The sequence below is a fragment of the Falco punctatus genome, assembly GCF_963210335.1.
Source record: "Falco punctatus genome assembly, chromosome: 2".
Taxonomy (NCBI): Eukaryota; Metazoa; Chordata; class Aves; order Falconiformes; family Falconidae; genus Falco; species Falco punctatus.
Genome location: NC_137581.1, coordinates 72,702,473 through 72,730,072, shown reverse-complemented (window position 1 = coordinate 72,730,072; position 27,600 = coordinate 72,702,473). Strand labels below are relative to the sequence as shown.

At 37.3% G+C, this 27,600-nt stretch overlaps 1 protein-coding gene across 7 annotated transcripts; it reads left to right on the top strand.

Annotated features, from left to right (window-relative positions):
* The first annotated feature begins 42 nt into the window (after positions 1 to 42).
* Positions 43 to 27,580, top strand: TUBGCP5 (tubulin gamma complex component 5). Of its 7 annotated transcripts, XR_013926006.1 has the most exons (25): positions 44 to 3,157; positions 6,147 to 6,200; positions 6,279 to 6,387; positions 8,451 to 8,547; positions 9,158 to 9,268; positions 9,820 to 9,899; positions 10,384 to 10,519; positions 11,552 to 11,669; positions 13,099 to 13,188; positions 13,710 to 13,803; positions 14,116 to 14,362; positions 14,565 to 14,767; positions 15,506 to 15,621; positions 16,962 to 17,230; positions 18,115 to 18,313; positions 19,735 to 19,923; positions 20,864 to 21,046; positions 21,327 to 21,411; positions 21,515 to 21,635; positions 22,640 to 22,818; positions 23,581 to 23,706; positions 24,297 to 24,385; positions 25,422 to 25,522; positions 26,534 to 26,648; positions 26,944 to 27,580. XR_013926006.1 is itself a non-coding variant. In XM_080375312.1 (24 exons), the coding sequence occupies exons 1-24, from the start codon at positions 2,826 to 2,828 to the stop codon at positions 26,578 to 26,580; spliced, it is 3,363 nt and encodes a 1,120-aa protein (XP_080231438.1). In that variant the 5' UTR covers positions 44 to 2,825; the 3' UTR covers positions 26,581 to 27,580. The 7 variants fall into 7 exon arrangements, 5 of the variants coding, with proteins under 5 accessions (XP_080231438.1, XP_080231437.1, XP_080231440.1 ...); XM_080375312.1 differs by having other exon boundaries at positions 9,820 to 9,887; positions 26,534 to 27,580; XM_080375311.1 differs by having other exon boundaries at positions 26,534 to 27,580.
* The last annotated feature ends 20 nt before the right edge of the window (positions 27,581 to 27,600 follow it).

The following is a 27,600-nucleotide window of genomic DNA, read 5'->3' as shown; positions in this document are numbered from 1 at the left end:
TGAGAGTTACCACATGAAAAAGCTTCCTAGCATTAAATCTTATTTTAAGAAATAATTTACATTTACTTTTTGAGAGCGTCTTTGTGCCTTCTCCCTGCTCAGCTGAAATCAAATACCAAGCTTTGCTACTGTAAATTAGACAAAAAACAGAAATGAGGCTTATAAGAAAAAATAATAAAAAAAAGAAAGTAGCATTAAAGACTTTTATGACTGAGGCAGCACAGATGTTATACATTTGTCCCAGCCCTTGTATCCTGTTTTGAAAACCAGCCACAGATTTCTGATTCACCAGCCATGGAGGGTGTACTTTCATTGACTGGGGGCTTTAGGGTATGTGGTTCTTCCCTCAGTTCTTGACACCTCTAAAGGAATGGATCAATGAACTGATCCAAGTTAAAACTCTGGCAAAACAGAAACAAGACTGTTTTTAACCTGGATCAGTTCCCTGATTTGGGTCACCATGCTGATCCACAGACAGCACAGTTGAGGGTGTGGTGTGAGGGGAAATGTGAGCAACTGGGAAGCAGGAAACCTTTCAGAAAGCGCTGTCACTAAAGCCCACATTTCATGGCACTCAGCTTGTCACAAGGCAGCTGTTAAGTCCCTTCCCTGGGACCCCCAACATAAGAAAAATATGGACCTGTGGAAGTGAGTCCAGAGGAGGGCCATGAAGATCCGAGGCCTGGTGCATGTCTCCTATGAGACAGGCTGAGGGAATTGGGGCTGTTCAGCCTGCAGAAAGCTTTGGGGAGACCTTACAGCAGCCTTCCAGTACCTAAAGGGGGACTGCAAGAAAGTTGGAGAGGGACTTATTACATGGGCATATAGTGAGGGACAAGGGAGAATGGTCTTAAACTGAAAGAGGGTAGATTTACATTAGGTATTAGGAAGAAATGCTTCACTGTGAGGGTGGTGAAACACTGGAACAGGTTGCCCAGAGAGGCTGTGGATGTCCCATCCCTGGGAGTGTTCAAGGCCAGGTTGGATGGGGCTTTGAGCAACCTGGTCTAGTGGAAGGTGTTCCTGCAAACAGCAATGGGGCTGGAACCAGACCATCTTTAAGGTCCTTTCCAACTTAAACCATTTTATGATTCTATTATTCTTGCTGTGAAAATACTTTTGAAAATCTTAGTTGTTTTTTTTTTCCTTCTGGTGGAGTGCTGAAATGGGTGGCTGCCACACTCACTCCTCATACCACAAAGGGCACAGGTGACACAACATGCTCCAGTCATGCTGCAAAGCCACAAACTTCCCCTCTGAACAGTAATCAAAGTGATAGCATGAGTATGCTTATTAAATATATAGGACTTAAGTGACAACCACAGTAACATTATATACAGAATACTTGAAGCTTTTAATATCTAATTAATTTGTTTAAATGTCATTCACAGTATTCCAACTATTAATTACTACTGTACATACCATTGCAGTGGCTACTGACTGTGTAGACCTTTAGTTAACATCTAAGACAACAAAACATTGTTTGGCTATGTCAACTAAAGAGTAAAAAGACTCCTGCTAATCTAAAGTACAATGTCAGAGGAGATGTAGGAGCACCAGTAAAGTTTTATACACTTTTCCTTTGAATGTTTAGTAAGTTAAGGCTTTATAAGAAAGAGCCCCTCTAAGCTGACGTTCATGATGAGCATCCTGCCTGCAGGTGCATTGAGGCCATCATGTCCTTGCAGTTCTGCATCTGAACCCCAAGGTAAGATTTAGCCTACCTGGGTAAAAACATACCAGTGTTTCTTAAGATGCTATAACTTTTAATAATTTCAAGGTTATTTTATTATTGTTAGGATTGTAAAATTATACTAATGACTGTATTTTTACATAATTCTTCACATTAAGTTGGTATATTAAATATATTTTAACTTTAAAAGGACATTTCTGAGACCTTCTTTCTACCGCTGCTCCTGATCCGTTGGCTCCTCCTTTCATTGTGCCAATATAAATGTTTTAATGGAAAAGAGGAACTTTTGGCGGGCCAGATTACAGTTCAGTATTTGTTGATGAGATGAAGCAAGACAAAGCCCAACAACAAAGGCCAGGACGACTGCGAAGCAGGGGCTGTTACAGGAATTGGTCAATAAATATTTCCCACCAATTTGGTTAGTTTCTCTCTAGAAGGAATCTCACAGCCAGCCTGTTGTTCTTGAAGCCCTATAGAACCATACGGAGGAACAAAAATAAGCAGTTTAAGCTGCTCAGTGAACGCTTGACATGGAACTAGGACAAAACTGGTTTCTTACTCCACCCCCGACGTGCACACTTGTGTCCTGCACACCCACTAACAGCGGTTCACCCAGCTGTGCAGGTTCAGTCAGGCAGGCACACAGCCGGCTGCCTCACCCTGGCGCTACAGGGTGGTCTCAACAGGACGCTGAAATGCAGTCTCTTAAATAACGTCCCAAGTAAGTAGGGCTGAAAATGGCCACAGAGTAGCTGGTGTGACATGGAGCGCAGAGCCCTCAGGAAAAAACCCAGAGTCCTGGTCTGTCCCACCCTCACTAACCCACTTCTGATCCTCCTGTCAAGACCAGCATTGCATTTATATTTGCTGAAACGAACCCTGGGACGCAGAGCCAGCCCCAGGTCCTTATTTGGCTGGTTACTAATGGCTAATTACTCGTCCTGGGTGATCACGGCTTTACGGGGGCGTTTCGGAAGACAAGTGACACTTCCGTAACAGGAAGATGCTACAGAAGTGGGGCTGGAGGGCCCAGCGCCACTCCAAGCGACGCAGGCTCCCAGCCTGGCCCCCAAAGCCCCTTCCCGCCACCGAGCAGTGATCGACCCACCGCGCTCCGCTTCCCGCCCCGCGCATGCGCCTCCTGCCCCCCGACATCCCTGGGGAATGCGGGAGGCTCTCGCGAGAAGACAGAGGGAAATCTCGCGAGAAGTGCTGGGAGCCCGCGCGGCGGCGGCGGAGGGAGGCTCCGTGGCGCCTCCCGGAGGTGTTGCCCTCTTCCCCCTGGCCGGGCGCTGCGGCCATGGCGGCGCCGCTGCTGACCTCGCCCGGCCGCCGCAGCCGGTTCGAGCAGGAGCAGGACCGGGCCGTCCGCGCGCTGGTGCGCTGCGTGACCGGCCTGCCTGAGGAGGAGCTGGGCGGCTCCCGGTTCCAGACAGCGCTGAATTTCGCTTGGTCCAACTTCAGGTCAGCGCCCGCCGCCCGCGCCCCGGGCCGGGGGGGGGGAGCTCCGCGGCTGCCGTGACTGGGGCCGAGCGAGCGGGACCCCGCGGCGCTGCCGGGGGAAGGAGCCCCGGGCGGGGCGAGGGGCTGGCGCCGGGCCGGCCCCCCTGCGCTGCGCTGAGGGACCGCGGCGCGGCGGGGGCCCCTGACAGCCGCTGGTGCCTGCTCGGCTGGAGGGGCGGGGCGTGCCCCGCGGGTGCGGGGTGAGCGCGGCCCCGCGTCCGCCCTCCGTGCGCCCCGTGCGGGGCAGCGCTGCCGGCCGGGTGCGGGCAGCGGGCCGGGAGCTGTTACTCCATCGGGTTATCACCTCGGTCTTTATGGACTTTTCTCCTGATCCCTAAAAAGGTACTCTTCGACGTGCTTATTGGAGGGTGTCGTTATATGTAAAGAGCAAATAAAGAGAACTCCACCAAATCTAGATAAAGCTTCTGGCCAAGAATACTGTGCTGCTTATATGAAGGGCTATCTATATGCAGAAGATAATGTGTTTGATGTTATTTGAGCTTGTCATAAGCACGGTCTTTGTTAACCTGCAATACACATTATCTGCATCCTTTTAATTCTATTACACTGCCATCTAACATGGCCTTACTAAAGTTTTACACGCAGCTTTTTCAGCTACCACAGTTACCGTTTGTGTCAGCTGCCAATTTTTACAAGATCCATTTCCATTCCCATACTATCACTACCTGCTGTCTTTTCGTAGTTTTATGCACTTGCTTAACTTCATGCACCAAGTACCTAATCCGTATAAAATTGGAGGTTCTTACATTTTTTTAATGCTGTTTAAATCCATTTTTTGGGGTGAGCAGTAGCTTAACTCCATTACACCAAGACAGGCTGTGAATTCTAACTACTAATAGGCTCAAATAAGACTATTTAATAACCAAACAGCCACTGGTCAACAGCAAAGATGAGTCTGAGGTGTGGGAGAGCTGGGTATGACCTGTAGCCAGTGTTTTGACAAGTTCAGCTCTAAACTGAACTTTGAGGCGGCTAGTTGTATTCATTGGGAATGTAGAAATGTTATTTATAATGCTGTTTCCCCGTGTTCTTTGTATTTACCAGAAATATTTTGTGTAATGCGTCATAGGATTGTGTTTATGGGTTTTGTAGCTCCACCAAAATAGGTGCTTGTAGCAGTGTCTGCAGATTGGTAATGGTAGCAGGGTTTCTTGAGCCAGGTAAATGTGCCCTGCCTTCCATATCCTTTTGTGACATCTTTCACTGTTTCAGTGACCTGTTTGCTTGTGTAGCTGTATGGTCTTTTAAGCTGGGGAATTGTTGGGTTGTTTTTTTTTTAAAAAAAAACAACATGGCAGGAAAACAGAGAGAGTGATGCAGAGTTGACAACAAACTATTTAGACAAGGAGGTTTGGGAAGAGGAAGGGGTTTGTGCCAGAATTGTTGTCTAAGAAATGTGTGCGTAATGTCAGCCTGAGATTTACTGATACCATTTTTCCAGACTGTGAGACCTTAGGTTGTGACAGAAACTCTTTAGTTCCAAATTTGTGAAATTTGTGGTTTGTATTGATAGATGTGATGATGTTTCTCTGCTGAATCTGATGATTCAGATTCATGTTTCTTTCTATGCAGCGTGCTAGTCCTCCTCTATTCATGATGTTCCAAACTTGCCTAAAAAAATAGGTTCTTTTGAGGTTAGGGTTATTAATTAAAGTTTTAAGTGATAGACTAAAGGTATTTCACTAATAACTTCCCTTAAGCTCATTTTTTTTTTCTTTTCAGGCAGATTCTTGGTTTTGTTTTTTTAATTGTTGTCTTACCAGTCTGGTTTTCTAGATCTTCAAGTTCTTCTGCTTACCACCATTTTCCATTTGAACTAGTGATTTCCTATGTAAGCTAATGTGCTGTAATAAATGAGATAAGCTACATTTTCTTAACCTAGATGTCAGCTATGTAATTAATGTTACATTTTATTGTGCTTTTATTCTAAAGCCTTACACAGAGCTGAAATCAAACTAATGGGTCTATAGTTAACAAAGTAATTTTTTCTTTTCTTTAGTATGGGCATATCTTCATCCTCCAGTGATACTTAGTAAAAATCCTTTTTTACTTGCCTTAAAAAGCTTGCCTTATAGTTTCATTATCCAGTTCATTACTTGGACGTGGAGGTAATTTTAGATTGTCTTTCCAAATTCAGTCCATTTAGCTTAACTTTTGCTCCTGACTCAGATCCAGTACTTCTCATTTCTGTCTGTGGTCATGAGAGTTTTACCCCTGTGTTCTGTGCAGTTGCTGCAGCAAAATACTAGTTTGGCTTTGAGGAACTACATATAGAATATCTTGACCTTGTGCTCACTGCTGTCACATCACATTCCCTGGTTTTCTGTCTGTTTAACTTAAGAACTTTATTCATAAACTAACTTCTTCTGCAAAGTCCATCTTACCTTTCACAGGTTCTTACTTTGTTCCTATACATACCTTTGGTGGTATATTTTTATTTTGATTAAGCTCTTTTTTTTTTTTTTTTTTTTTTAGGCACTCTACTATTTATAAAGGAACTTCATTTGGGTTTAGAGGCCTTCCCCTGTGGGTGTTTGTTTTGCCTGTGTTTGTGATGCAAGTCCCAGATAATTTTTGTGTGTTTGACACAGATGCCTTTGACACTTCTTGATCTCCTTGCTCAGCTTGACTTAACTGATGGCATACTTTAATTGCTTAGTTTGCTGATACAGTAGTAATTTTCCACTCAGGTTAAAGCACTGGTTAAATGTAATCTGTGTTCCATTTTTCCACCTTTAAGGTCAATTGTAGCTAATCCTTCTTGAGTTAGGAGACACTGAGATTAAATTATTTTGATGCTTATTGCTGTTGTATTGCTGAATGAAGTATGCTTTATTAAACTACTAATGTCCTCGTACATGTAAATCAGCTTTATTTTCTTACCTAAGCTTCCTTTTTAAACATAGTCTAATACAGATTTCTTACACAGATTTCACCGTTTTCTTGATGTGAACAGTCACAAAGTGGAGAGGACGATAGAAGGGTAAGTTTTGTGCTTAAGGATTAATAATGCATTGGTTCACTTTTTTGGAAACATTTTTGATACTATTTTTGTTATTAGAATTCATGAAAAATTGATAGTTCATTCTGACCTTGGAAAAGCTGCAAGCTGGAAGAGACTAACAGAAAAATTTCTGAACTTGCCCCTCCCAAGTGTTGAAGAAACAAAGGTAAGTATGTTGCAATTTCCTTGTTCTTTTTTTTTCAGAACTCTTGTGCTTATACTGACGAAGAGGACTTAGTTGTAATGTTGTGTTGGAAAATTCAGATGACTTAGCAGTGGAGTTTGCAGTTGCTGTTCATTTCATGGGTTTTCAGTGTTGTATTTTTTAATTTCCCCATTTATTTTAGAAACGTGTTTATTGTCTTTTCAGGGTTTCAGCACTTAAATGACATCATCTCATTGCAGAGCACGTTTTATGGTCAACGTTGTTCAAATGTTGTAGCTAGAATCTAGATAGATCTGGATTCCCATCTGTTCTAAAACAATGGAGAACTAAGCAGTTCTTTGCCCATTTTTTTACCTCAAGTAACGCATCTGAATGTGTTGATTTTAGTATTTCCAAGTGGAGTGCTCCTGCTCTGTAGCTTCCTTATTGAGAGTATGTATATATTTCACCTTTGATACACTTTGTATCACATCAATTTAGGATATGGACTGGATAAATATGGTAGAAGTTTTCTCACTTGGTTGCTTTCCAGTTTGGTAGTTCAATAGTGAATTTGATCTTTGAAAACTGAAAGTCCCTGATACTGGGAAATTTAAGCTTGTGATTTGAGAGGTGCTATTCCATGTAATGATACTCTTGAACAAGGCTGTGTTCTGAATTGTCATCTGATTTTACTTCTCATTGAACTGACATTTACCTCTTTGCACTGTTTTAGGTTTCTTCTAATTTGTGGGGAAAACCTTGGAACCCTCAATAGCTTACACATATCATCAGTAGTTATACTGTACTCTGCAGATTTTTGAAAAAGTACCTTTAGTTGTGCTTGTTTTGAGTCAAAATGAAAACCAACCAAACCAAACCAAAAGCCCAAGCAAGCACTTGATACTTGAATGTTGCAAGTATGCTAAGATTTGAAAGAGCCCTTTTTTTGTCCTCTTTTTTTTTTTTTTTTCTTTCTTTTTTCTTTCTTTTCTTTTGAAAATGGAACTGGGGGTAGATAATATCTCCTATTTGAGAAGTTAACCTGCATTTAGTTTTTAGCAGTGGCACATAACTGGGAAGACTGAGTATTTATCAGCTTTATGACTGGTAAGTGAAACACCAGCCTGCACATGTGATTCTGTCAATGACCTACTGGTGTTCTTTGATGAAGTCTTACAGAGTCAGTAATGTTCAGTGGGAACATACTATATTCCATATATACTAGATGAGTGTGATGCTGCTCTATCAAAATTTGAATTTATTTTTTTTTAAATACAAGCAGCTGTCATTCTAAAACAGCTTTGTAAGTGGGCGTATGTATGTGTCTAAGTGTATATAATGTAGATAGCAGAATCTCCATGTGTCTGGATATGAAATGGTCTGCTGAAGAACTTTGGAAAGTTAGACTCAGGCTAAAGAAAAATCTTTCCTTAATAAGGAATGGTTACGCTGTAAGCAGTTATTAAGGAGTAGACCATAACACAAATCTCTGCAACATACCAATGTTGGCACAGTACTCTAGCCAGACTGAAAGCCAACCGCATTAGTGCAATACTGGATTTAAAGATGGATCCTTAATGCTTTGTGTAGATTTTCTGAGGGAAAATAGTGTGAACACGATACTAAAATGTAGCAATTTTAGCAAAGTGTTTTAGCCTCTGAAATAATCAGCTGTACAACTAAGGGAACCTAAGACTTAGTTTCCTGCAGGCCAATTACCTGTGTCATCGTGCCCCATCCATGTTAATGTAGCTGTCCATTATTCCTTGTTCCCTGGTGACTTCTTAACTTTTATAGTACTTCAGGGTTCCTCTTAATTCTTTTCCTTGTTCTCTGATTATCAGCTCACTAAGAGGTGGCTTATGCTGTGGCTACTTTTGGAGTATTTGTATATTGATTGGCAATTAGTAGGCAAAAGAGAATGGATAACATTCAATATCATGTTGCAGATGTTATTTTTGTAATTCAGGACTGGGAACTAATGGGGAGCATTCCTTCAGATAACAGGCTGAGTTTGTTCCTAACCAAAATATTGTAGACCACTTACTGACTTGCTTTTTCTTTTTTAATGTGTTTTGAAGACAGATACACACTATTCCATACTGTCTCTTCTGTTGTGTTTGTCTGATTCTCCATCCAACACCACCTATGTGGAAAAACCAAGAGTCAAAGAAGTGGGTAAGTGTACAAGATGTTTGCTAATATCTGTCATATTGCTAATGACAGATCCATTAACACAATCTGATGAGAAGGACATTTTTCCTCTCCATTTAATTATCTCCTTCACTTCAAGGTGCTTTATTGATTGTCTTTTTGTGATTTATACATTTAAAGTAGCCTGCAAAGCTTTCCTGCCCTCATTTTATGTTACATCACCTAATGAAGTTTTCCAGCCACTAAAGTACATTGGGAGCTCTTTTTGGCTTGTAGTGCTATCACTTACCTACATTCTCCACCTGTTCAGCAGTGCTTACATGCTCAAAGCCACATAATAAGTTTCTATCCTGTCTCTTGGCTTGCACCTCAATAGGAGGTCTGTTGAAACAGCTTTGGTGATGTAAATTCCTATGTTCCCTATGTAGGCAAGGAAAGGGAAATACCTTTGAAGGTTTCCAGAGGGAGATCCCAGCTGCCTGCTTTCTAAAATAGGACTATTTCACTCACTGCCTAAAAATGAGGCTTGTGCTTAAGTTTGAGTGGATACCATCCCCCATTTGTTTACAGTGTTGTATCATAGACTGAAAGAAGAATATTTCAGACTAACCTAAAGAAAATCTTGCATCTTAAGATTCCTTTTTGAATGATCTCTGCACATTCCCTCGGCGGTGTTTTGAATGCACTTTCAGCCCATTCCAGGAATGTGAATATGAAGAGGTTATCTCAAACAACACTAATTACAGTTGAGTAAGCTTCATGTTTAAGATATAATATATTGTAAGTGTGATTGTTATTTTTAAAGTATTACGTATCACATCACACGTATGTGGTGTCTTTTTCGAAGAGTAAGACAGTTCTTGCTTTATGTTGTTTACAGTCCAGGATCCTTGTGCATATGTAAATTATACATTTAGAATGTTTCCACCAAGCTAAATGGGACTAGTTGCAATAACTGATGTGTTGCATTCTTGCATGTTTTTCCAGGATTAAAGCATAGGGTAGTGTAACATAATGCAGATAAATGTGCTGATGGCACACTATGTTGCATATTTTGAGTCTGTAAGCGACAAATCTGAGAACTAATAAATAAGGAATGTACGTGGTTGATATGTCACAATTTACATGTCATGTTGAAAGTATGTAATTTTGTTAAAGGAACAGTGGTGTAACTTAAGTGGAAGGGAATGCCTTTTGATTTAGATTTAGAGTAACAAGGTAATTTTTACTTTGGAAATGTTTTTAGAGGAAAAGAGTTAACTGATACTTACTATTTATACATTTATTTTTTCTTAGAAAAGGAAGAAGAATTTGATTGGGGAAAGTATCTGATGGAAGGAGAAGAAATCTACTTTGGCCCAGGTGTAGATACACCAGTAAGTAATTTCTTAAGGAAAAACCCCAAACTGTATAAACTGGTTTGAAGTATGTTAGAGATCTGGTTAGGTTGTATTTGTATGCTCTGCACATTCATTCTGGTAGGATTCCCCGGTATGTTGCTACTTACTTAATACCATGAAATATACACAGACCCAAGCAGAATAACAGTAATACAAATGTTTTTGGTTTTCACCATGTTTTGACTTAGTCCTGCACCTAAACTGGCTCCTTCTGCTGACCCCTGCCTGCTCCTAATCAGAATTTGCTGTAGTTCTGTGATCTCTTCCAGTTCTCTCATTTGTCCATTTATTAATGTTATGGATAACTTAAATCAGTCTCTGGTAGACAGTTATGTTAGTCTTAGTGTCCTGGATTTACTTTATAGTGGAAGAAAGGAGAATAGTTTATGTTTGGCTTGAATAGGAGGTGAGTCTGTCTCCTGTGTTGTACTGAAGCGTACGGGGTTTTGTTGCACTTCAGGATTGGTCTGGAGAAAGTGAAGAGGAGGAAGACACTCAGCCTTTGAGCAGAGAGGACTCTGGTATTCAAGTAGACAGGACGCCTTTAGAAGACCAAGATCCAAATAAGAAAACAGTACCTAACGTTTCCTGGAAAGGTTAGAATAAGCAGTAATTCTGATATAGTCACACATACTCAAACTTAGCAAGCTAACGCAGCTTTATTGTTCTTTATTGAGGTATTGTGTTTTAGACCTGTATTTGTAGTTTTAAGGTGTACCTTGTTATTCACTAAATTTTTTTTGTTTTGTTATTTCTAACAGTAAAGAAGCAATATGGAAGGTTTGATCTGATTTCTGTTGTTGCTAATGGAGAAGAATTCTGTTTTATTTCTGTGGAAATGTACATGGATATTCCAATATAGAAAGGAAAATTTATGCAGTAAATGTAGCACACAGTTGTATGGATATAACTTAAATGTTTATTATTAAGTATCGGAATGCTGAAATAAAACTTGGTTGACAATGGAAACAGTTGACTCAGTTTGGGGTATGAAGCATTTTTTTAAAAAAAGTAATTTTATGTAATTAAAACACTAGTGGCTTACTCTTGAATGGCTTCAGGGAGTATTAACTGTAGCTATATACTTTGCATAGAATGTTGTAGGATACAGGATACTTTGTATAAGAAGATTTCATTATATATGTTGTATAAGCAGTAGCTGTCTAACTGGGATTAGGTTAAGTTTTCTTGATAATCACATTTAAGAAAAAAATCCCGCTTTTAGGAAATGTTCTAGATACATAATAAAAAGGAACATAGTAACAAAATTGATATTTGGCAGTTTATTTTTAAAGTCAGCTTGGTTTTGTAGATATTTGGGGATTGCTTGAGACAGAAGCATATTTTCTGAAGAAGAATTGGAAACTACATGTATCTCCAAATTTATTTTGTAGGACTTTTGCACTTTCTAGGAGAGGAGGCATTTCTATGTGTAAATTTACTTGTCTGTGATGGTATCGTATATATGAGTGCAGTAAAGTGTAAATAGTTGTGAATTATATTCCTTTGCAAAGATCTGTGATTCCCGCAGCCGAGTGGATAGGCATATCAATAACTTTTTTCCTGTGTTTTATAAGCATTTCCTGAAAAAATAAGAGTATCTCACAGTTTGTCACCTGTTTTCACAGTTGGTGAACCCGATGCTCGCAGCTGGCTGGAGCAGCATGTAGTTCCTCAGTACTGGACAGGAAGAGCTCCTCGCTTTTCACATAGTTTGCACTTGCATTCCAACCTGGCTGCAGTCTGGTAAGAAAACAGTATCACTTATTCCTCACGGGTGTACAATGCTACATAATGACTTTATTAAGTCATGTGGAAGCATGAAGTTAGTATAGTTATTACTGATTTAGTTGAAAACAGAATTAAAATGGTACAAATTAATAAGATGAACAAATTAGCTGTTTTTTCTATTAATAGATTCTTCTCCTGTTAATTAGTTTTTATTACATTTGTCATATCAGAAAGAGGGCTTTCTTTTTTCAAAGAAGCAAATCTTATTGTTGAAATTTGTTTGGTTTGACCCTTATGAAGGTCTCTGCGGAACTAATATAGGTGGATTGTAAGTGATCCTGAAAGTGAGGAGTTCCTTACAGTTTTAAATTTTTGTTTGCTTCTGGTGCCTGCCTTACAAAGTTAGGCTTAAACACAGATTGTGTGTGTGGAAGGAACATAAAGCAGTATATCATTGGGGTTTTGGAAAGAAAATGAGAAGGAAGTTCAGTTTAAAAAAAAAAAAAAATCCCGATTCTTCCCTCTGTCCCAAATTCTGATGTATCGGTACTGCAGTAATACAGATCATTAGATTTGTCTTTGGTTCCTTAATTTAATGAATTTCCTAATCGAGGAGTTAAATTTATTTTAGGTTTTGTTGGTTATCTAGCCATTTATGAACCAATAAGAAATCGGGAACATAAGTAAAGCAATGCTGTTTCTGTTGTAGTGTTGTTAGCAGATGTGTGTTACATATATTATGTACGATATATAACCACTATTACTTATTTTGAATTTTTGAATTTTTAACATGATTACATGAATTTTACCACTGATGATACTAACAAGTCAAAATACTGCAAATGCAAATAATTTTTCTATGTTTTGCTAAAATATGAAAAATACTGTGAAAGGCTTACAAAGAATGGCATAACATGGGATCATAAGAGAAAGTTTTTAGGTGGCTGTCAAAGTTTCCATTTCTTAATTAAACTTTTGGGCTGAAGTGTGAATTTTCTTGTATGGGTTAGGGGAATTGGCATTTTACTTTTTAGCTTAATGTTTTTAACAGAAAGTAACTACAAATTTTCCCAGTATTGAATAAGAAATAATAAAAAATTATCAAGGATCAAGAATTTAAAAAAATAATAAAAAACCCAACAAAAACCAAACCCACAAACAACAAAACAACGCAGATTCAGTACTTCAGGTGTTTCTTACTTAATTGCTTGTCTTGCTACGTACAACTAGGTGATATTTGAATGCTTTCCATAGTATTTTTTTTTAAGAATACGAAAGCAATCTCTGCTTTTGTTTATACACTTTAAACGCCCCCATGAGCACTGAATCTACTCAGGTATGATAAGAACAAAACTGAGCCTTAAGATTATTGTTTCATTCTTATTTTCCAGTGAATCAGCTGTTATTTCAGCCATTAAATTGTTTTCATTTCCTTTTTTCTAAGGGACCACCACTTGTACACCAGTGATCCTTTATATGTGCCAGAGGAGAGAACACTAGTCACTGAAACTCAGGTTATACGGGAAACTCTCTGGTAAGAGCAACATCAGAAAGCTTGTGTTTTAAGTTCTAGTATTTCTTTCAAGAGAATGAGAGATTTGAAGTTGTGTCTGAAGAAAGAATTATTACTGAGCTTGCACCATAGCTGACATGAAGATGATGCTTGTGTGTGTTAACCATTCACTTTCACAAAGAAGAAAGTAACTTACTACTTCATGTATGCATTAGTTCTTCAAGTCTAATTGTTAAGAGGAACCAACTTGTTCTTATCCTGCCCCTATGGATTCTTAGTACACTGTCCAATTTTAGAAGGCAGGTTGGAGTCATCCTATAGCTGGAAATTACAAATGTAAGGGAGCTTTAGGAGATGTTTACTGGATGCTAGTGTTTTGTTGTTCTTGTTCTAACAACAGCTTACAGTGTTAATTGATCTGTAGTCCCCTTTTATTCGAAGAAAAGAAACCTTTAGGCAGGGAGAGCTAATTGTTTTATTAATTATATAATTATGAGTCCATGAAGGGAAAACAATTACTGCTCTTTTTGTTTCTTTTCAAGGCTACTTTCAGGAGTGAAAAAGCTTTTTATATTTCAGCTGAATGACGGAAAAGTGGCTGTGCGGAATGATATTATTGTAACTCATTTAACACACGTAAGTTGTTTCTGAATCTCAGCTGAATACGTCTGTCATTAGGCAGAGGTATTTTTGAGGAATAGCAAATTAAACTGCTTGTGGAAAAATTACATTTCCACAGTTGTGTTTTGAGTAAACCAAGGACATGCAATTTAATAAAACTGAATGGACTGTTCCCATGTCTGAGAACGTGATGAAGTGATAGAAATGGCAGAATTTTATTACATTTTAATACATTGAAAAATCTTACTATTTCATTTTTAGGCTTTATAAAATGTAGATTTTAATTAGATGACTCTAAAAAGTTTGATTTTTTTTTTTTCCCCCTAGAATTGCCTGAGATCTGTATTGGAACAGATAGCGGCATATGGTCAAGTTGTGTTTAGGCTACAGAAGTTTATTGATGAAGTGATGGGACACAGCCCGGAAAGCATAATGCATGGAACAGCTTCTACTCCAAAGAAAACTACTGAAGCCCCATTCAGAACCTACCAAGCTTTTATGTGGGCCTTGTATAAATATTTCATTAGCTTTAAAGAAGAACTTACTGAAATTGAAAAATGCATAATCAACAAAGGTACAGTGCACGGGAAATTTTACAAGAGGGGGGCACACAAGGAAATTTTTACAAGAGGGAAACATGAAAAACATTATGTGGATACATTTTGAAACTGAAAGATGCCATGCAGCATTTCAAAATCTCATTAATAGCATTGACAAAATCTGATTTTCTCTTGAATGTTACTTCTATACATCTTTGGGTTGGTTTTTTTTTTCAGATAAAACAGTCACACTTTCAATAGTCATAGATAAGTTGTCTCCCCGGCTGGCACAGCTGAAGGTGCTTCACAAAGTTTTCAGCACAGGAGTAGCGGAAGTGCCACCTGACACTAGAAATGTTGTACGAGCATCTCATCTGCTTAATACTCTCTACAAAGCTATTCTTGAATATGACAGTGTTGGAGAAGCGTCTGAGCAAACGGTAGGGGAAATCATTCCTTCCTTAATAGAACAACACATTAGAAAATGCCCTAACTTAGAATTCTTTCTGGTGACGGAGCACACTAGCCTTCAGCTACTCAGGATTGAGGACAGATTTGATATCCATAATACATTATTACTGTTTTCTGACATGTGTCCAGTCAACCTGGACAAAATCAGATTTATGAGGAGATCAGCAGCAGTTCTTTTTGGAGAGGGGATGAACTGCGGGGAATCACAGGTCAGGAATCTGTTACAAAAGAGGGAGCTTTGGAATAGCTGTCCCTCCTATGTCTGTAGATGATTAATCCAGTTAATGCTGAAATGTTGGGTTTTGGGGTTTTGCAGTGATTTGTTGATTATGCTGCTGAAAATATAGTCAATGTTATCATGTCCTTTTATTTTCCTGTTTTCTATATTATAAAACCACAGAATGTTTTATGACTATCCCTTACTGTTTAAGAGATGTTAGAGTGGAAAAAAAAATGAAAACTGCTGTTTGGGTCCAACTGTGATGACAAAAGTAACAAGGGGAAGCATGCACAATGCAGGCGTCCGTTAAAACTACTAAAGCTGTAATTTTAGTTTAACATTTTCTCTTTAAAAACACTTAAGTGTAGTGTATATTTTATAAACTATGATTGCACAATTGAGATGTTAGGCTTTGACATATTGATTCTAATGTTTAGTATAAAACCCCACTTTTTCTTTCTCTCTTCCTCCCTCCCTCTAAATTCAGGTATCTCTTCTGTTCTCTCTCTGGGTTGAAACTGTGAGGCCATACTTGCAGATAGTGGATGAGTGGATAGTCCATGGTAATCTGTTTGATCCTGCAAAGGAATTTATCATTCAGAGGTAGGGATGCTGATACTGGACACAGGTAACACTGGGCAAGTATGAATACAAACCCTGTTGTAGAACCTAGGAAATAGAAGATGACAATAAAAGTAGATTTTCATGTTTGTTATTTTGCTTAAGTAGAATTAATGTCTTGATGATACTTCTATAACTTGTCTTAAACTTCCCATTAGGGAAATTGCATTAGATACGGAGCTGTACCAGGTATTATTCTGACATAGAAATCAAATGTTTTGGTTTTCCATCTGGAATAAAGAATTAGCAGTCTGACTCCGAGTGTGTTGACTTCTAAAAAAACCAGTAAACTTTTTTTTTCAAAACCAAGACATTTGCAAAAATTACAAAATTTATTTTTTAATTCTTCTACTAATCTGTAGTTGTTATAAATCAAATGCTACTTAGACTTAAAATACTCGTTGCTTCCAACTTGTACTACAATATGGTGTCTTGAATTACATGCATATATCCTAAACATTATTTGAGCTGTTAATATTTCTTCTGCTTATATGCTACATTTTGCTGGTCCCTTTTTTGACAGCTTGGAGTAGAAAGTGAATATAGAAATTGGTTTTGGCTCATAATTACAAATCCATTTTCCTCTATCTGCCAAACTTAATTGAACCTCTGTCTGTTAAGGCAGGTCAAGGTGAGCATGAAGTAAGTGAACAACTTCAGTACTATTGTAATAGATCGTCAGTAGCTGAGATCATTAATGTCCTTGTTACATCCTACTTGACTTTTCTTTCTGTGGTTCTGTAGTTGTTTTCAGTGCTACCAGCAGGGGTGATTTCAACTTCTATTTATATTTGTGCTTCATTTTAGTTCATTTAGGTAATTTTTCATCTGACTTCAAAGACCAAACTGAGTGTCTGATGTAAACAATACAAAAAAGCAAAGTGAACTATGAATTGAGTTTCACCTACTCTACAGTTTTTCAGTTTTCCCAGTTGTAGTTGCTTCATTGTGGGTTTTAAATAAATCTGCAAGTCAGTCACTAATCACTTTGTTATTAAGGATGCATGTCACTATGAATAGTTAACTTCCGGAACAAATCTAATTATAATTACTCTCTTTGCCATGTTTGGGGGGTTTATTTGGCTGCACAACTGTTTTATCTCTTTTGAGCTGATAGCTTTAGCAGGATAAAGTATCATCCTTTCTAGAGGTGTCTAGATAGTTTGTGATATGAATGAACTTACCTTACATGGTTTTGACAGTGCTTCTTGACTATTTTAAGAGAAAAGCAAAGTACAGAGCAAAGATAATGCACATGTGCTAGTAATGAAGTTTTGTCTTTTGGGAAGGGAAATACTCACCAGCTTTTTATTTCTTTCCAGAAACAAAAATGTTCCAGTTAATCACAGAGATTTTTGGTATGCTACCTACACGTTATATAGTGTGTCAGAGAAGACTGAGAATGAAGAGAAGATGAGCGATAATGCCAGCGCTAGTTCTGGCAGTGATCAGGCCCCTTCGAGCAGGCAACACACTATGGTCTCTTTTCTGAAACCTGTGCTGAAGCAAATCATCATGGCTGGAAAATCCATGCAGCTGTTGAAGAATCTTCAGTGCAAAGATGGCTCTCCACAGCAGGCCGCGTCAAGAGGTGAGATGTCAGTTTGTGGGCTATCATGCCATAGGGTATGTAAACAGTAAAGGTGTATTTTTTTTGTAGTAGTGTTTCCATGGTTTTAGAATAATATAGCACTCCATGTTGAGTGTCAGTATCGTGGCTGGAAACTTTCAGTCTGATTGAAAACACCTACTTTTCCAATGCAAACAAGTGAAAAGAGCAAAGTGAATAAAGATTTGAGTATTCCCTTTGCTTTATTTTTTAAATTGCTTCAGATTTTAATGAAACTTGTTTTCATGTGCTTGCAGAACTGTTTCTTTTTGTTATGAGACAAAAGAAAACAGCTGTGTGTTCTAAAAGTAAAGCTGTTGTTTTCCATTATTAATGGTTGATAGCATATGGAACTTTTTATTTTTTTTAGTGCTTACTAATTACTATTAGATTAAATAACTGGATATTTAGGATATTTATCTTGAATCATTGTAAAACCTCGTACAACAATGTAACAAATGTTGATATTTTTTTAATAATTTTTTTTTGGTTTTGCTGTTTCTTGATGTTAGTGGTAGAACTAGTTAAATTATTTTGGACACTCTCTAGGTTTATTTCCCACATTGGTGTGAGAATATAGTGTATTCTGGTGGATACTGAAGGGTTGTTTCAGGTGCTAAGAATTAACTGTCTTTGCACCTGAAGAAGGAAGTTCTCTAACAGTTTCAGAAATTTTTCATATTACAGACACCCATTCAGCAATCTGTTTGAACATATACCTGTATTGGACTAGACCTACTGTTTTACCAATACTTACTTCAGTATGTATTTGAGTTTTTTCCTCAAGTAAATGTTGGACTGTGGAGTTCTTTTAGTTTGGATGTTTCCTCTTAAAATCTTACCATGGAATGTGTTGTCCAATTTAGATGCTGAACGAAAGAGTTTGTATACGCTGTTCTTGGAATCGGTGCAGTCTCGCCTGCGGCATGGAGAAGAGTCTGTTCCAGATATTATTACAGAACAGCAGGCCACAAAGCAGAGCCTGATAAAGATGCAGTCTATAGCAGAAAGACACTTGGAACTGGATGATGTCCATGACCCACTGCTGGCTATTAATTTTGCCAGGTAAACGAATAATCTTCCTACTGTGTTGTTGAGAGCAATATTCTGCCATGACATTACCAGGTGACATTTAGTAAACCAAATTTTTATTGCTGCTGCTGAAAAGAAGCAAGTGCAGAGTAAAGAGGAGCACCAACAATCAGTGACAGAAGCTAACTAAAGACTACCCTTGTGCTTAGTTAAGGAAAAACAAAATCTGCGAAGAATCTGCTACTCCTGTCTGTTATCGTAGAAAATGGGAGTAGCCTAACATAACGGGCTTTTAGCAAATAAGTGTTTTAATAGTGAATGCTGTTGTGAATTCTAAACTTTTAAATGTGTTTGCTTGGAATTTGTACAAAAGTCTTTGATTTGTACCGAATCTGTTCTTTGAAGAATGCAGCTTCAGTTGTGCTGGGCTTAAGTAATTTAACTTTAAAAGCCTTCCAAAATTCCTGTTAATTGCATAAAAATTCTTTGTTCTTCAAGATACTTATAAGCTCTATATGACTTCCTTCATTATGGAAATTAGCAGGAAAGATGAAGTCTGAAAATCTTTCTTTCTTTGTGATTACAAATAAGAAAATAGCTGTTTATGTGTTTCCTAAATACTAGTTGGTGATTTACATGTTTTCATTTCAGTCCTAGGAGGAGTTTGTTGTAAAGAAATCATATTTAATAGTATATGAGACTATTACTTCCCTTGTTCATTGGGACTGCTCTGTTTTTCAAAATTGATAGATTAATTCAGTATCTGACTCATCCAGTCATTCAAGGCAGTAACTGCTATGAGCTGGACTTCTTTTATGATGGATTCAGCTAGCGAGTATCTTTTTAAAAATTATTATAATAATTTTATCATTTCTGTTACAAACTTACCAAGTGCAGACTGCAGATACTCTCTTCTCATAACATAATATTACAGATAATATGTAGGGACTGCATATTTAAGGTGCCTCAAACACACTCATCCATGTGTGTGGTGGGCTTTTTTGTTTGTTTTGTTGTTGGGTTTTGCTTTTTTTGTTGGTGGTGTTCAAATATTTACTTTGTTTCTTTAATTGTATTTTTCTTTCCTGGGAAGTTTATCTGACTGCTGTATATGCATCATACAGTTTTAAAAGTTCCTAAGATAATGGGTTTGTTTATTAAGTTGTGGAGTGTTTGAACTTGATGTTATTTTTCAGAATTGTTCCTCGAGCAATTATGTGATTATAGTATGCCATCCTTTTTGACATTCTCATGCCTGGTCATACAAAAACAGTGTGGAGGACCACTGAACAGGCTTAATGTGTACTGTAGTTAAGAAACAGGTTTTATTACTGCTGCACCATATATTTTAGAGCAGAGGATCCAATTTTGATTAAAACTCTTGGTAGTGTAACATTTTGCATACCATATGAACTACAGACCTTCTTCCCTAAGTAGCTTGTTTTATTTTGAAGATTGTATTTGGAACAGAGTGACTTTCACGAGAAGTTTACTGGTGGAGATGTTTGCGTGGATAGATCTTCAGAATCCGTGACCTGCCAGACTTTTGAACTGACATTGAGGTCTTGCCTTTATCCCCATATAGACAAGGAATACTTGGAATGCTGTGGTAATTTAATGCAAACTTTAAAGAAGGATTATAGGTAAGAAAATAGATTTGGTTTTCCCAAACTTTTTTTTTTAAATTACCAGTGGTATGACATACACTAAAAGGATCAATTTTATGTTGTGTTTCTTCTCCAATTTGATAACCAACAATAAAATCATTAAGGAGGAAAGGGGTATCTAACATGATAAAATCCTGGATGAAAACTTGGTCTAGCTTAAATCAGCACCAAAACTGTCATTTGTCTTCAGTGGATATTCAATGGGGAAAATGTTTCGAACAAATGTCATTTGAAACTGGAAGACAAATTTTAGGAAGCTGGAATATATCTAATACGAGATTCAGTTATGCTACTAAAACATGTATAGTAGGCATAAGAGTATTATGTGGTACCCTTTATATAACAGAGTAAAATGTCCTTTTGCCTTTTACCTTTCATATGGTCATAAGTCATCATACTTTTAATCTCTCTAAAATACTTGATGTATTTAGTCATAGTTCTTGTGAGAGTTGTAGCAGTACTGTTCTTCCTACTTTATCAAAAAAGGAAAATCCATATCATAACATTCTGGGGCTCTATATTAAAGTATCTTCTTAGACAGCTCTCCCTGAAAATTGCATCTCTTTCCATAAGTTATGTATATAGAGAGAGGGACAGATTTTCCAAACTTCAAGCTATTTCTGAGAATTGCCTAGCCTTGTAAGATAGCTGAATACCATGAGCACTTCGTTAAAGTTAGCAGGGCTGTTCAAGCTTACAGGAAAAAATTGTTTGGTTATATTGTTTTCTGTGAATGTAAGTGAAGAAATGTCTGTTGGTTAAGCAAAGCATTTATTGTGGACTTAATTAAGTTTGTGTTCAACAGTGAGTTCTTGTAGTGAGGAAGCTTTAAGTTTTTTTGTTTCTGTAACAGTTGAGCTTGATTTCACTTGCGTGATTAAGACTGAGGGAATGTTATATATTTGTTCCTATTTAGGCTTGTAGAATATTTGCAGGCAATGAGAAACTTCTTCTTACTTGAAGCTGGAGATACCATGTATGACTTCTATACGTCTATTTTTGACAAAATTAGAGAAAAGGAGACTTGGCAGAATGTTGCTTTCTTAAATGTTCAACTTCAGGAAGCGGTTGGGCAACGCTATCCAGAGGACAGTGCAAGGTAAAATGCAAAATCCTGCAAAATATAGTTTAGTGATGTTTCTTTCACACCTACCTGTACTAATGTGCTTAACTTCCGTAATGTAATACTAATTATTGCATACTCATTAAAAAAATCTGTTCTAATGAAGTTTTGAGTTGTTGTCATCTTTTCTACCCAAGTCTTTCAGATTAAATCAGACAGTTGGTATTTAGCAATAGGAAATTAAAAAAAAATAATGAAACTAACCACTAATTAAAAACAGATTATCACGAATTAAATCACTTGTTTCCTTGAATAGGTTGTCTATATCATTTGAAAGTGTTGATACGGCAAAGAAGAAACTCCCTGTCCACACCTTAGATGGTTTGACATTGAGTTACAAGGTAGTAAGTTAAAATTGCTGTAGTTCTTATTCTAGAACATATGTGAAATGTTGTATTAAAGTGACTTACATTTTCTGTCTTGATTGTTCTCTCCTTTTCTTAGGTTCCTTGGCCTGTGGATATAGTTATAAGCTTAGAGTGCCAAAAAATTTACAATCAAGTTTTTCTGCTCTTACTGCAAATAAAGTGGGCCAAGTATAGTCTAGATGTTTTACGATTTGATGGTAAGAAACATCTTCAGTGAAAGATACTCTAAAAACTTGTTCTGTTGTCTGAGAATAGAAATAGTCTTCTGGTTTCTGCAGTAAATAGTATAAACCAGTTAGAATGTGATTAATTCTAGAAAATATTAATCTCTATTAGCTTTGCAAATTAGATGTATTAAGCAGGGCATATTTTTCACTTCAGCTTCAGGGACAACAGTATTCATGCATTCCCTTTGTCTCTGATTCAGGTCTAGTTAGTTATATTGGAAACTTGTTTCTTCATTCCTCAGTCTTTGCTGTTGAAAGAAGGTCTGTCTACCACACCCAGATGTTTTGCTTTATGTATAGTTCAAGTTTTTATGACTAATGCCTTGCAAACGATTTAAGAAAACATACTCTATTAGAGATTGAAATGGTAAGCTCGACAGCTGGGAATACATACTCTAAGCTGCAATTTAAGTATCTGGGGGACTGTGGAAAGAGATCTTTTGGTGTCTCCTTCACCAGGTTAATTTTTATACTCTTACTGTCCTGTATAAAGTAGATGCACGCTTCATGTTGTAGAAGAATAAATTAGAAAGTTGATGGGTTCAACTGCGTTTTGTATACCAGTTAAGTCATTCTTTTCCTAAATACACTTTTTTGTGTATACTTACTTAGTTTTTTTATTGTTTATATTTTATGGGTATGGCTTTGTGCTTAAATTTTTTTCCCTTTGTATATACACATTTGATAGTATACACATTTTTAATGTAGATTTTTTTTTTTACCCTTTCATATAATCTTTAGTTCCTAAATAGCATTTCCTGTTCTAGTATTTATCAAATTACCTTGTACATACACTGTCAAACTATTCATGGTATTGTTGCTATATGTTAATAACACACCTGAATTGCAAGAAAAATTTTACATCGGTATTGTGTGTAGAATAATAAATAACACATTTCACTTTTAAGTGATATTTTAGCTACAGTTTGTCTTCATAAGCACTTCAGTATACTAATCTTGCCTTTTCTTTTTAGAACTAGTCTGTGCTGCAGAAAACCCACAGGCAAAGGAAGGAACTGTAGTAGAACAAAGAACGCTTCCTCTATTTGGAGTGCAAACAGAAAGTATAAAACAACAAATACATCGCATGTTCCTCTTAAGAGTGAAACTTATGCATTTTGTTAACAGCCTGCACAACTACATCATGACTAGGGTTTGTCTTAAATCACAATTTCATTTATATTAAGAATGTGTAACTGGAGACGCAATATTAATTTTCCTTTAAAAAAGCAAAATCTTAGTCTAATGTCCTTTCTGCAAAATGATTTTGAGCTAACATGTTTCAGTTTTAACTTGGCAGTTTTAAAAGCAGTATTTCTAAAAATGCTTTAGAAGTTCTACATGTATATGATTGATCTTTGGATGTTACTAGTTCTTTTTGTTTGTTTCTCCCAATGCTAGAAGACTGAAGCACAGTCACGTAAAAAACAGGTTTCTGTAAGCTGTTACTCTCTTAAGAGCTATTATGCTTACAGAAGTGTTACTACACATTTTAGTTAAATGGATCCTTCTCAAAAACCTCTAGTATGCAGATCCGAAAGTGTATACATGACTTCTCAAATATGAAGATAATGCACGTAGACTCATACCTGCTCTGCTATTACTATTGCATTTTTTTTGCCTTCAGTAAAATTAATAGACTCCAAATCAGCTGCTCTGGGGATAGTCTGTCTGCCCTTGTGCAATGGCAGTATTCCCATATATATAAGGAATGTCATTGTGCAGTTATGAGAAGGCCTCAAGTTGTTTGCTATTGGTGGTAATTTGGAGGGTGAGCCTAAAATTTCAGATGGAAGAATGAATGAATTGGGCAATTTTAGGCTCTTAAAATAAACAAACAAACAAAAGTATTGGAAGAGAGTCACAAGCAATTGTGTGCAACATAGAATTTAGTAATTGTGGTTGTCTTTTTAAGATTCTTCACAGTACAGGCTTGGAGTTTCAGCATCAGGTAGAAGAAGCCAAGGATTTAGATCAGTTGATAAAGATTCATTATAGATACCTGTCTACAATCCATGATCGCTGCCTACTGAGAGAAAAGGTGGGTGAAAAATAGTGGCCATATTTGATATGTTGAGTTTAGCAGGACAAGAAAATAGTTTAGTACTATTTGTCCGCCTATTTTGCAGGTCATACATACTAAGCAATATATAGGTACTCTTGAGGAGATGGTGGTAGCTTTTCCAAACTTAATATTGAGATCCAGTTTCCCTTGCGAGTCTTGGCTTAATTCTGTCAAGGAGAGAAGATATATATAAATTATTTATATTGGATTTTACATGACTCATTTGTTTCTGAGATGGGTGGATTTAAACTGAAATAGTTAATGTCATGAGGATTATACATACTGGTATGGCAGGAAAGGGAGGTACATGAATAGCATGGTAGGTTTTTATTCCACATACTGTCTGTGCATAGTCCTTACTGAAATAGTCAGCCATGAAATGAATTAGAGAGCAATTGCCAAACACAAATTAAATTTGGAAAAATCACATTGTACTTAAGAGATTGTTTCTGCAGATCACATTAAATGGCATGGGATACCTTTGTATTGCAGCTTAATAATGAAAATTTTTGTGCTTAACAGTGGATTTCTGACAGTTGTTCCTTTTGGTTTAATTGTTATCTTAGGTGAGCTTTGTGAAAGAAGCTATAATGAAAGTATTAAATTTAGTACTGATGTTTGCAGACCGTTGGCAGGCTGGTTTGGGGGCTTGGAAGTAAGTATATATACCTAAAATTCTACATGGTCATGATTTCACAGCTCAGAATGTGATTTTGAGATATTTTTTATGTGAAATAACAGGACTTTGTTTGGTGTTTAACAGCAGAGCCTGCTGCCGACCAGCACCCCCAGATGCCTTTCTGCAGGGCTGCTCTCCAACCATTCTTCTCCCAGTTTATACGTTATACTTTAGCTAGTGTAACCTGCTGGTTGAAGGATGAGTCATAGTGGGCAAGTCTCCAAGGCTATGTCTAACACTCAAGGGTTTATCTGTGGCCCTGAGGCCCACTGGTGTGGACAGGCTTAACATCCATGTGTTTCAGGACTAATTCCATTTGGCACAGATGCTACCTAGAACTTAGATCCCGTTGTCCTGTGGCATCAGGAAGTTGCTATTTTTGGAGTGCTTTTCTGATAGGAAGTGTCAGAAATAATTTGTGAAGGCTGATAGATTGAAATTCAGGATATGTGCTTGTGTGCTCTTGGATGTGGCAGGAAAAAGTCATAGCTGAAGTAGTGTCATCCCTGCGCTCTTAGGAGAGGGGAAAAAGGAGAGACTATTGTGAACTACATCATCTCCCTCCTCTGGTGAGCACTAGCTGGCACAGTCCAAAGTGGAATTTGGTAATTGGCTGATAGCGAAACAGTGTGGGTGTCCTTTTATTTGGCAGTGTTGGTTTATCCCAGGGAGCTCTGAAGCAATAGGGGCCAGTAAAGGATGTCTTGAAATACAAAGCTATGTAGGAATAATAGTTGTCAGTTGGAACCACATGTTTCCTCCTAGTTGCTTCAGGGATTTCTAGGATGATGAGTAAATTACTGATGGCATTGTGATAATGTGCAGATGCTCCTGACAAAATTGCCTTTGTTTTCTAGAAGTAATATACACAGGCATGACTGAAAAATTGTAAGTTCAAGCCAGAATACTATGCAAAGAGTACTTTTGTCATTTACTGTAAAGTTTTGGTCGTATTTAGAAGCTAATGTAGTGGCTACTCTGTTAAGCATTCCTCTTTAAAACTGTTTTGTAGGATGGAATCCATAGAGAAGATGGAATCTGATTTTAAAAACTGTCACATGTTTCTTGTAACTGTTCTCAACAAAGCTGTCTGTCGAGGCTCTTTTCCACACTGTAAGTACATGAGACTTTTCACATACCTGCACTTACTGGGACACAAGCTTTATTAGGAGCATATTTACATTTTAATCTGGTTTTGTTTGTCAGTACATATTAAAGACTCTCATTTTGTGAGGTATTCAGAGGGACATGAAGCCTTACTTCTTAATAAATTAACTTTATTATTTTTTAGAGTAGTCGTGTCCTGCTTTTTTTATGACGTCTATCTTCAGTTTACCTGTTTCCTCGATGAGGGAATGTTCATGTAGCCAAGCAAGTGACAAGCAGTTTACTGAACAAATGAATGAAACTAAGTTCTGGAGAGCATGGAAGAGAATTCTTTTTATGTTGGGTGACAGCTGTGATGTATCTTGAACAGATAAAATTTTAACATTATGGTGCCTCAGCTGCAGCTGCACAGACCTCCTTGCTCTGCCCACTTGTTGGAAGCTACTTCCTTGGTAGCAGAAACAGCAGAAGATGACATATCTCTGCTTCTATTTGCAGACTGATATTAGCTTAAATTGCTAATCAGTGCTAGTTTGAATTGGGGGGCAACTGCTAAATGGAGTTAGCTGGGATGTAGGTGCATGTTCTAAGAGATTTATATACCACGTGTAGGTGAGGTGCTTAGGCATGTGGTTTAGTGCTGGACTTGGCAGTGCTAGGTTAATGGTTAGACTGAATGATCTTAAAGGTCTTTTCCAGCCTACATGATTCTATGATTCTGAAAGAGTGCTGCTCAGTTGTTTATGTACAGCATTTAGTATTTCAAACGAAGGAGCTGATTTCTTACCAGTTCTTACCACCTGAGATAACAAATTTATAACTGATGATGAAACTGGTGAAATATTGTCTATAAACTGTCAGAGATGCATAAAATGTCTGTCTTAAATCCTGAACTGTTAAAATTTGAAAAATAAACGTGTATCTTCCTTTTAAACTACAGAATTGAATATTGCAATAAATATTTACAGACTGCTGCAAATGCAAATATTAACTGCTTTTTTATGGTTTGGTTTGCAGTGGAATCTTTAGCTTTGTCACTGATGGCTGGCATGGAACAAAGTTAACACCTGAGTATTGAATTGATAAAGAACTGAAAGCAGCATTTATACTGAAATCCTCTTGTTAAAAAACTGTAAGCATTACACTCCAGTTTGAAATGTGTTTAACTAAATGATGCTGATGGTTTGGAGCTGTGTAAAATATTTTAAAATGTAAATAATGTACAGGTATTTAAGTGTATTTGTTGTGGCAGTATTTTTTTCTGTATGTATATGCTTCAACATCAAAATACATGTATAGTGTAAAATTCGTCCTGTATAAACAATCTTACTTGAAAATACGTAAAATGTATTTTGTGCGGTAAAAATTATTTATTTTTTGTTTACTTATGAATAATTGCTGATTTTCTTTTTCCATTAATTTTGCAGCTTTCAATAGGCCACAGGGCAGTGTGGAGTGGTGTGACTCAATTCTTATTATTCAGAAGGTCGATTGAGTTAATTTTTGGCTGTTGAAAAAAGGCTAAGAAGCGTTCATCTTATTTGCTTAGTGGTTCTTAAGAACTCTTTGGGAATAGTTGACTGTTACAATAAGCAGATGTAAAAAATACAAGATGAACTTACCAAAATGAATTATTGCAGGCTATAAAATACCAATATTTTTTATGTTAAGTGACCAAATGCTTACTAATTTTAGTGGTAGCTCTTGTCAGTTTAAGTAAGGTCAAGATCACAGTGTGTAATGTATTAATTTTAAGTATGGGGATTGTTGAGATGTTTCAGAGTTGGTCATATATGACTTGACAGTTCTCCTCCTAAGCCTTTTGCAAACAAACCTGACATCTAATAGCTAATCTCATGTAAAGCAGCAGATTGTAATACAGAAGGGTGCATTTCTAGAGAAGTAAACGTGGAATGTGTGTTCTGCAGAAGATGACTTGCCTGTCTCCTCTCTGTAAAGTTTCTCTGTAATTCTGGCATCACTACACTTGCATTTTAAAAGTGAAAGTCATAGGCATTTAGTTATTTATTTGAATAAATAAAAGATTTAATAATTGGAATTTCACCCTTGTTTGTGTTTCTGCT

Excerpts from the sequence above, each read along its gene's own strand:
- TUBGCP5 (XM_080375311.1), top strand. The coding sequence starts at position 2,826 with ATGCGCCTCCTGCCCCCCGACATCCCTGGGGAATGCGGGAGGCTCTCG. Across the intron at positions 11,670-13,098 it reads TCCAACCTGGCTGCAGTCTG|GGACCACCACTTGTACACCA; the intron begins GTAAGAAAACAG and ends CTTTTTTCTAAG. Across the intron at positions 21,636-22,639 it reads AGATGTTTTACGATTTGATG|AACTAGTCTGTGCTGCAGAA; the intron begins GTAAGAAACATC and ends TTTTCTTTTTAG.